The following is a 10,610-nucleotide window of genomic DNA, read 5'->3' as shown; positions in this document are numbered from 1 at the left end:
CAATATATGCTGATTAATTCAAATCAAGAAGCAAAAATAATGCTGTGTTTGTATGTGTGTATGAGTACGTATATATATATGTATATATATCGACAAAGGAGAAAATTTATAGCTCAGGGTTGAAATGAGGGGTCCTTGGTGCTCTCTGAGCTTGGTTGTTTTCTTGCAAACATTTCATTATGGGCAAGATAGTTGAGGCTTAATTATTATAGTTTTCATTGGTTCCAGTTCTTTTCTTTCTTTTCTTTTTGGTGCACGTGGGTTGGGGAATATGGCTGCATGAAAATAGCACATATTGCAGAGATAAGGCAAAACAAAACTTTTCTGAGTCTTGAATAGGATTTTTTTTTTCTTTTTGGCCAGTGGCGGGGAGAACCACTTCATGGTTGAATGGATGGATGAAGGAGCAGCACTGTTCTGCTTCATATATACCAGTATATCATGCTTACAAAGATACAAATTGAAGAATAGCTTGCTTCTTCAGTAGTGTGATAGCTAAGAATAAAAGGATGTTGGTGGAGAAAATACAGGTCTCGTGTGGAAGATAGTTGAGGGTGGTTTGTACTGACTTCCAAAAAGATTGAAGCAATTCATGAAATTTGTAGGGTTGAATGGCCATTAAGCACTGATGGCAGTGAGGCTGCCTCTGAAAACCGTCTGCTGGAAGACTAGTGGTTTTCGTTGTGAAGATGGCCACTGTAAGAAAAGAGAATTGAACTACATGGCCCAGGTGTCCAATTCATCAGGGCACTGCCTATGCTCTTAGGAAGGATTTTAAGTCTTGCACATTAAGATTATAATATAAAACAGTCAGAGAGTAAATACTGAAGGAAGCAAACCAGAGATCTAGAAATCACAAAATCCTTTTTTTATTACTGTGGTGGAATGTGGTCTGGATACCCAGGGCTACTTCCCAAAGGACAGAGAGACAACAGAGCTTGGGAAGTTTACCCTGATTACAAACTCTTTCTTCTGAACATTACTTCCCTGTATAATTCTTCTTATATTTCATTTAAAGAAGTCCCGAATTCTCTTCCAACTTTGGAATGTAGTCATATTTTTATATTATTATTATTATTATTTTTAATTTATAGCAATATTATTTAGTTTAACACACCTTAATCATGCTATAATCTAAAGGTAGCTTGAGTTTAACCTACACCTGTCCTATTTTCAAATTAAAATGCTTCCAGATACAATTTTCATCACAAAAATAATGGAAAACAACAGTATGATTTAGGCGGCATCGTTAATTTAATCATCTATTGCATTCCCATCATAGATATAAATGTTACAGGAAACCTCCCTTCTGTTTCTTGTACTTCCCAGTTCTATATAGAGCCAGTTTTGTCAATTATTTGTCCAGGTCAGATCATTTTTCCTCCCCTACCTTTATTTTCTCATTCAAATATGACCTTTATCTCTCAGTCTATTGCATTTCATTTCATTAAGGCCACTTGTCTAGGCTAGGAATTACTTAGGGGGAGAGAAATGATCTCAGCTAGATAACTGATCAGTTGGGTTGTTCTAGCAAAACCTAAGTATCTGGAAAGAAGAATGGAAATAAAAAAAATCCTAAAATTCTACAGTTCATCTCAAAACCATAGTCTTACAAAACAGAACACAACAGAACAGAACAGAACACAACAGAACAACAGAGTTGGTGAGAACATGATGATGGAGGCAGCTTTTTCCCACCCTAATATTCCCATTTTTTAGGAAGTCTTCTATTCAGCATTGTCTTTGCTTGGGCTAAGTAGGAATAGGCAAATTTAAATAGGCCCACTTAAATAGTGGGCATAGTTGATATGAAAATATTGGCTTGTAGAATTCAAATAACAAAATTCATGGTGGCTGATGAAAGAGATGATGGATGATAGATATAGATGTGACAAAGAGATAGAACAGATTGATAGAGAAGTAAAGATGATAGACATAGCAATAATGATTGATAGTGATAGCAATAGATAAATAGATACAGTAGATAGATAGAAAGAGAGAGACAGAGATAGAGGTAGAGAGAGAGATAATCAATACGTAGAGATTGAGATGATAGAAATAGGTAGGTAAATAGACAGATAGACAAACAGAATTCCCCTCCGCCACAAATAACAAATAAATTGTTCCACGTGTGTATTGGCTACGATTCGAATTTTACCTTTTACAGGCATTGCAATAGGTTCTTTATGTTGTGTTGACAATGATTCCATTTAGTAATATTCACTCTAATGGGTCTGTAGGTATAATCCAATAGTAGCAGATGCTGTAGCATGTTCTATTAAGTGCCAATAAAAAAAAAACATCTAGGTTGTGTAATTTAGATTCCTGGAATATAGTTCTAGGCTCCATGAAAAAAAAAAGAAAACCTAATTTCCCTTTCTCACCATCATTAATATATATTAATATGCTTGCTTTACTTGTATCTCATTCTTCTGCAATTTGTAAAGCAATTCCTAAGCTAGGCAGATCGTTAGAAAGATGCTGAAGTTTCAGATTAAAAATGCTTTGTTTCAAATGTCAAATGCTTCCTGAGAAATAAGAATAGCACTAAAACACTTCCTACGTGGCTGGAATGTTTTATATACTGCTAATCATCATTATGGAAAGGGATATGAAAATAAAATTTGAAATCTTAAAAGGATTACTTAGGACATATTTGTTTAAAAAGGTGAAACAATTTTATCACTGGACTAAGAAAAGTGGATAGGTTTGAAAGAAGATTATCCAAGTGAACCCCAGTGATCCTAATAAAAAACAACACATTTATTCTGCCTATTGAATATTTAATACATATCATAACAAACTAAATTAAAAGTATCTTATATCCTGAACATGGCCTCTGAGATGAATTTGTGGTAAAGATACTGCTCAATAGAAGTATATGCCATTTTTTGAAATATTCAAGTCCAAGGTCTTTTAGAAGAAAAATGGAAAGACTGCAATATTGGTTGAATTAATGATTGCTCATAAATATATTGGGGAGGGGGGTTCTGCCCTGATTTCCTCTCCTGTTTTAAGTCTTTAAACCATGATACCAGGATAATCAGTGACCAATGGAAGGATAGTCCCAGTCTTTGTATGACTGATATATCCTACATTCCTACACTCTGAAATATAAACAAGTTGGTTGGTTCTTCATGACACCATTATGGTGGAATTTGATCGTTATAAGTTAGTCAAGTAAGTCCAGTGCTCTACAAGAACCTATAGCTGAATTAACAAAGCTGGTAAACCATAAGAAACATTTGAAGATATTGAGTGGCAAGACTCATCAGAGCTATAGACTGAAAATGTGTTTCTTGGTTATTACAAGTGATGTGGGACTGACATACTGGAGATTGATAAGCATGGTCCTGGGTGATCTATGATGGGCACAAAAGTTGTGTGTTTCTTTATTGCAGATCCTGCTTGGAGCTGCTTCCTATTAAAGATGATCTGTGGTGTTCCATCTTGTTTATCTGTGTATTTATTTATCTATTTTATTTTTGTCTGGGTTGTCCAAAAAATGCCTAAACTTTAGATACCCCAATTCTATCAGTGTCATATCATATTAAAAAAAAACCACCTCTGCATTTCTTTCTCATACTATCTTACATATATTCCACCCACAAAAGTGATTTCTGGCGTGATCTTCCCTTCAGGCAGGCTTGTAAAAGGCAACTGGGTGTTTTCTTCCTGGGGAATACTTGAGTTGAGAGAGTCCCGATTTAAAGCAGGTTGTGAGCCCTATGAGCTCATGCTTTAGCAGAAAGTTGGGAAGACCCTGCCACAACCTGATCTCTTTGTGTGAATGTGTAATACACTGAATTTCTGTAAGTCATTTCGCTGCCTGAGGGTAAGGGTATAGCAATACATCACCCCTCTGTCTCACTTGGAAACACCAACCTTGCAACTGAATTTTACTTCCACTCTGCCAGTCCGCTAGCATATATATCCATAATCCTTGAAGGAGATGCCTATTAAGGAATGTGATATGGGCTAGCGGTAAAAAGAACACTCTTTTCTGGGGCATGAAAAGTTTGGGAAGCTTAGGAACAACAGCTCTCTCGCTCTCTCTTTGCCTAGGAGTAAGGCTGGCTCTACATTTCTTACCTTTCTCCCAAACTGAAATAGCATCCTTCATTTTTCTTCTCGAATTTAAATAATTCCTTCTAATGCCTATATGAACTGGATAATCCCAGTGTTGCAAAAAACAAACAACCAACCCCCCCCCCCTCTCTCTATTGCTCGCTCACTTGTTCTCCCTCTAGCTCTCTATTGTCTATATATATCTACATATCTATATATCTATATGTCTATATATTTATAACTATATCTATATCTATATCTGTAAATATATATCTATATATATCTATATCTATATCTATAACTATATATCTATATCTATATACAGTAACTATATATCTATATACAGTAACTATATATCTATATACAACTATCTATATCTATATCTATATCTATATCTATATATCTATGTCTAATTTCTATATCATATCATCCATCCATCCATCCATCCATCCATCCATCCATCCATCCATCCATCTATCTATCTATCTATCTATCTATCTATCTATCTATCTATCATCTATCTATCTATCTATATCTATATATCTATATATCTCTTTTGGATATTTATGCCAATAATAATAATAATAATAATAATAATAATAATAATAATAATAATAATAATAATAATAATAATAATAATAATAATAATAATAATAATAATAATAGAGTTGGAAGAGACCTTGGTGGTCTTCTAGTCCAACCCTAGACCATTTCAGACAAATGGCTGTCCAGTCTCTTCTTAAAAACTTCCAGTGTTGGAGCATTCACCGCTTCTGGAGGCAGGTTGTTCCACTGGTTAATTGTTCTAACTGTCAGGAAATTTCTCCTTAGTTCTAGGTTGCTTCTCTCCTTGATGAGTTTCCATCCGTTGTTTCTTGTCCTGCCTTCAGGTGCTTTGGAGAATAGCTTGACTCCCTCTTCTTTGGGCAATCCCTTAGATACTGGAACACTGCTATCATGTCCCCCCTCGTCTTTCTCTTCATTAAACTAGACATACCCAATTCCAGCAACCGTTCCTTATATGTTTTAGCCTCCAGTCCCCTAATCATCTTTGTTGCTCTTCTCTGGACTCTTTCTAGAATCTCAACATCTTTTTTACATCGTGGTGATCAAAACTGGATGCAGTATTCCAAGTGTGGCCTGACCAAGGCATTTTAAAGTGGTATTAACACTTCATGTGATCTTGATTCTATCCCTCTGTTAGTGCAGCATAGCACTGTGTTGGCTTTACCTTTTGAAAATGTGGGATAATTACTCTAGTTTTCATGATACAATGTTTTCTAAGATATTGTGCGTTTATAAACATGTCTCTGTGTTGGGAGGAAATGACACAATATGGGGACTCCTTAATCAGAAGGACAAAGCCCAATAGGCAGAGACCTCAAAGCATTCTTAGGCCTCCTTTGAGACACATTAGAAACATTCTATCTGCAATTAATTGGGTTCAACAGTATAGGTCAATGTGTTGACCTGCAGCACATTATCAAATAAGTTCACACCCTGAGACCTGATTTTCTAAGATCTTTTTTTCGGTGCTGGTTTTCCAAGGTCTTCCTTTGACACATACTAGCTCAGAAAAATGATTAAAATCAGATTTGTCATTGAAATGGCTTGCTTGCACAGCAGCTATATTGTGTATCACCCCCATGACAGTTGGCTGAATCATCTATGTTGTGAATAGTCTTGCAATATATGGCTCTTTTGTGGCAATACTAATCACTATCCCAAGATCTGTAGATCCTGGGAGAATTAATCTCCTGCAGGTTGGTTGAAGGGGGAAAGAATGTAAGACAGATGGCAAAATGAAATAATGTGTGAAGTTTTATTTTATAAACTGTGATTAATTCTATTTTCATTTCGGAACCCTAGGGTCTAAAGCTTTTTTTCTTTTAATCCCCCAGCCTTATGTGAGTAAATATGGTGGCACTTAAAAAAAAAAATCTAGGGTAGATCACGACATTAGCTGATTGTGTTTGTATTAGCGCATATAGGTATTCAGGATCAGTCAGGCTACTACAATTTGCATCTGAATGTGCAGGTAGATTTTGAAAACAACAGCAATAACAGAGATTCTCATATAATTATAAATATTGCCAAACGGAATCTCTAACTTGGAGGCAAATAATTGTTGAGTTTATTGATCAAATGAGCACATTTTTTTTAAATTGAAACAGAGAAAGAATATCCTGTTTGTTGTTGCTGGTATAGTTAAGATAACCATTGTTAAGTAAATTTAAGATTTTTGACTGCCAGATATATTGTCTTAAAAGGGTACGACTACCTACCTGTGCTGTATCAACATATACCCTGAAAAGCAATTTATACTTTTGAATTGGACACAGTAATAAATCGTCCAACTTTTCATTAACAATAAAAAAACAAGGCACAGAAACAAAAATGTTTTAATTTGTCTCTTTCTAATCCTCTTCATTTTTCAAAGTAGGTTCAGTAAGGCTTCCAAGATTGCAATGACATCATATGAGAAATGGAAAGCCAATGAGGCTTTATAAAAAAATAATAAAAGAACACCTTATATTGGTTGACCAGAAGTAGGACATCAGAGAATAGTAAGAACATGAGTGTCAGGTCCAAGGCCAGAGACGACCAATGAAATCCAATCAAGTTCAGTCCTTTATTTGCTTAACCTAATGGACAGATTCTTGCCAAGTTAAACTATAACTTTCTGTTGGAGAGCAATTGTCTCAGTCAAGAGGAGGATTCAAGTGGGGAATTAGCTTGGAGTCATTACGTAAAAACAAGAGGGCACGGTCTGACACACACACACACACAAACACACAAACACCCAATGCCTTTGAGCCTTATCTAGTCTTTCCCAGATGAACCTGACCAATCTGGGGAGATTCCTATGAAGTAGGCATGCCACGATAAAGTAGCTGGTTTGAACTCTACATGAGTGGATCTAGTTCTTCATGTCTGCCATTTTCTAACCTACTAGATAGATCCTGAGAAATTCTAGGATGTGGCTACCCTGAACCTCTTCCTTCTACCTCATCCAGTTCGGAACTTCACAGTTTCTTAATCCAACCTCTTTTTTTGGAAAAATGCTGTGTTGCCAAAGTTCTCCCCCACTGTTCTGCAGGTGCCCATTGCATCCCAACGAGGAGCTGTTGTTGGGTTGAAACTAAAAATCAAGCTCAGCTATGCTGGTTCATGAGATTCATTGAGTTTATTGATATTTTCCAATTTAAGGATGCCCAAATCAAGTGCAATAGCACTTAGACTTATATACTGCCCCCTAGTGCTTTGAACACTGTCTGAGCAGGTTACAACATCAGCATATTGCCCTCAATAATCTGGGTACTCATTTTGCTGACCTCACAAAGTATGGAAGGCTGAGTCAACATTGAGCCTTCAGGATCGAACTCCAGACTGTGGGCAGAGTTAGCCTGCAATACTGCTTCCTAACCACTGCACCACCAGGGCTCTTATATCCTTAGTTAGTTATGTTAGTTATGTTAGTTAGTTAGTTATGTGTGAAAGTGTCATAGTGTACACCTATTGCACTGGGTGATGCCTTTTTTGCAGACAAAGCTAGTTTACCCTAGATCAAATTGTCTGGAATGTTACTATATAATGTTGCACACTGGAAAAGAATGGGAAAAAAAACCATTCTTAGTCTTGTCAGTGTGCTTCCTGTACATTAATGGCATTGAAGCCAGATGTTATGCACCCAATTCTATTATTGAGCAGTACTTCCAAGACAATAAAAGGATTATGAGTTGGAAGGCATATTGAGTTTAACTATCTGTAGGTTGTTCTGCTTCAGATGATCATGTGCTCGAAGCTTCTCTCCTTGTTATAAGATGTCTCATGATACATATAAAAGTCTGCATGTTTTTTGTGACTCAGTAATGTTGAGCTCAAAGACAGCACATTAAGAGGAGTTGATTTTTTGTTTTGTATGTGTGTGTGGTTTTTTTTTAATAATCAAATCGACAACTCAGGAAAAGCTGTTGAATGCCATTGTGGTTTTGTTAAGCTTCAAAGATAACTTTACACTGTTAATCATATAAATCTCTTAAATAATTAGCATTTGCTATTCGCTGGGGCCAAGCATTTACCAGGTTTTAGCAGGAATTAATTTTGGGCTTTTCCCAAATGTTCTTCCTGCTTCCTTTCTAAATAGCACTTGAGGAAGATGAATTTTTCAAATTTTCGCACTGATTCACAAAGAACAAGCGATAGAGTTTGTTCATCTGTTGTTATCTCTTTCCCAGTATTCTTCTCCCAAGTGACTAACAATACAAGTGGTAGTTGCTATAGGCCATTATACTTCCCCTTCAGACTGTCTTTGCTTAAATATAAGCAGAATTAAATCCATAAAGCTCCCTTGCCCACCCCCCACCCCCATTTCAATTCTATTTCTTTCTTTCTTTTTCAAATGGTCCAGCTGGTTGCGAGTCGTTTCAGAAAAACGAGGCAAGAATATTCCCTACTTTTGTCTAGCCTTCAGTGATAGAAAACAAAGTTTTCTATTTGAAAATGTAGTTATTTGAATGCCTACTGTAATATAGTTAAGCAAAATTGTATTTCCCAGGTACTGTTGCCAAACCTCCAGGTCTAAATGGTGGATGGCAGTAGGGAAGAAATATATCTCTTTCCCTCTTTCTCTCCCTCTCTCTTACCTGGAGAATACTTGTCATGTTCTCTAAACGGAAGACAGAAAGGGTTTCTGATGATGGATGGAAAAATGAGAGGAGAGGAATTAGTTTCTTGTCAAGCCGTGGGTGGTGCAGTGGTTAGAATGCAGTATTGCAGGCAAACTCTGCCCACAGCCTGGGGTTCTACCCTGATGGGGTTCGAGATTGACTCAGCCTTCCACCCTTCCAAGGTTGTTAAAATGAGGACCCAGATTGTTGGCGGCAATATGTTGACTCTGTAAACTGCTTAGAGGAGGCTGTAAAGCACTACGGAGTGGTGTATAAATCTAAGTGCTACTGCTATTGTTGGAAATAGTGGTGATGCTGGACTGACGTAAAGTGAGCAATTGATGCATTCATCTTGACTCTGGGTATGATATTATAAGCACTCCACTTGCCCCTGAGCTCATGTACTTCAAATTATGCAGATTATTATTATTTTCTTAAAGGATAAAAGAGATAGAGGTTGAAGGGTTAAAATTTCCTTTCCGTCCTACTAGAAAATGACTACTTTGGGATTAAAATACCCAGCACTCTTAAAACAGTGTTTTCTACTTCTACAATGTCAAGTTTTGGGTTTTTTTTTTCCCCAGACAAGGTGTGTGATTTTATGTTAGCCATGCTTGAGATACACAGCTTTAGGCAGCATTTCATGGCTCTCATGAATATTACAATTTCTGCCTACATTTTTCCCCCATCTCTTAGAATTCAATATTAGTTCTACTTCATTTCACCTAAGGCTGGCCTACTTGAAGATTTCTTGATTTTTTTTTTAAATGATGAAGTATTTTACCTGTTAATTCTAGACTTAAAAGGATCTTCTCTGCCAATGCCTATCTATGAACTGGTGTCTGGGAACCTCTGAGTTAGTTTTGCTTCAACATTACCATGCAGTGTTTTCAATGAACAGTAAGATTTTTGGAAACAGAATGAATCTGGAGTTTTATTTGGATTCTCGAGCTGGATGTTGGCACAGATTTTGTCGATGACAGAGCTTAGTGTCAGGCGCAAGAAACCAGGAACCAAGGTTGTTCAAATGAGTGTCCGTTTATTCCATGCTAGCTCTCTACAAGAATCTGTAATACTAATGGTCAGGGTAAATTGGTGGTAGATAAGAGTCAATAGAATTCAAGGAAAGATGAATTTAGATCTCTTGTGGGCACGAAGGGATTCCAAACTGATGATGCGCTTGACTCCTCCTTCCAGTTCAGCCTGGTTATCTCCTACACTTAGTATCCCTTACCATTGTCATTGTGGATGGAGCTCTGGAATTATAGCTCTGCAGCATCTGGAGGACTACACATTCTGCCTTCTTGTTATAACCAGCTGCCAAACGTAGCCCATTGAAGACACAAAGAACTAACTGAAATTGTTCAACATTTTAAGTTTATCTTGAATATCACACTTGTCCTTAAGACACAGTTGACCCATTTCATGTTTGTATATGGTAGTGCTGTGAACTGGACCTTCATAATCCATTGGGGGGGGAAATCAGGAAGTTGTAAACCATTGGAGAGTTGATAATGTGATGGAAAGTAAACCCATAAAGTCTCTAAATGCAACAACCACGCAGCTCATCCATGAGGATTACACTGGCTTCCATCCAGGAAGTGAAAAAAAGAATGAATCACAAAAGAAAGACCACATTTTCAATATGGCATTGGAATTGACATTTTGGATTGGAGATACTTCTCTTTGAAGTTTACACCTGAGTGGCTGAATCCAGGAAGTTTAACATGTGGATGATGAGTTCCCTGATCCAGGCTGGTGTTTAAGATTGTTGCTGGGAAGAGACTTTTGCTAATTCCACTCTCCTATTTTTAGCACGGAAGTTTGCTCTGACACCTATAAGACACCAAAAATTAATGCTGATGCTGTTAT

At 36.9% G+C, this 10,610-nt stretch overlaps 1 protein-coding gene across 1 annotated transcript in view; it reads left to right on the top strand.

Annotated features, from left to right (window-relative positions):
• LOC107295706 (protocadherin-11 X-linked) overlaps window positions 1–6,178 on the top strand; it is a 95,406-nt gene extending 89,228 nt beyond the window's left edge. The window contains exon 6 of the mRNA XM_015825028.2: window positions 6,060–6,178. Coding sequence (XP_015680514.2) covers window positions 6,060–6,178 — 119 coding nt within the window. The remainder of the gene's footprint in view (window positions 1–6,059) is intronic.
• Window positions 6,179–10,610: the final 4,432 nt, after the last annotated feature.

This window comes from Protobothrops mucrosquamatus, unplaced genomic scaffold (genome assembly GCF_001527695.2).
Source record: "Protobothrops mucrosquamatus isolate PMUCROS unplaced genomic scaffold, P.Mucros_1.0 scaffold2452, whole genome shotgun sequence".
Lineage (NCBI taxonomy): Eukaryota > Metazoa > Chordata > Lepidosauria > Squamata > Viperidae > Protobothrops > Protobothrops mucrosquamatus.
This window is presented reverse-complemented; position numbering and strand designations above follow the sequence as displayed.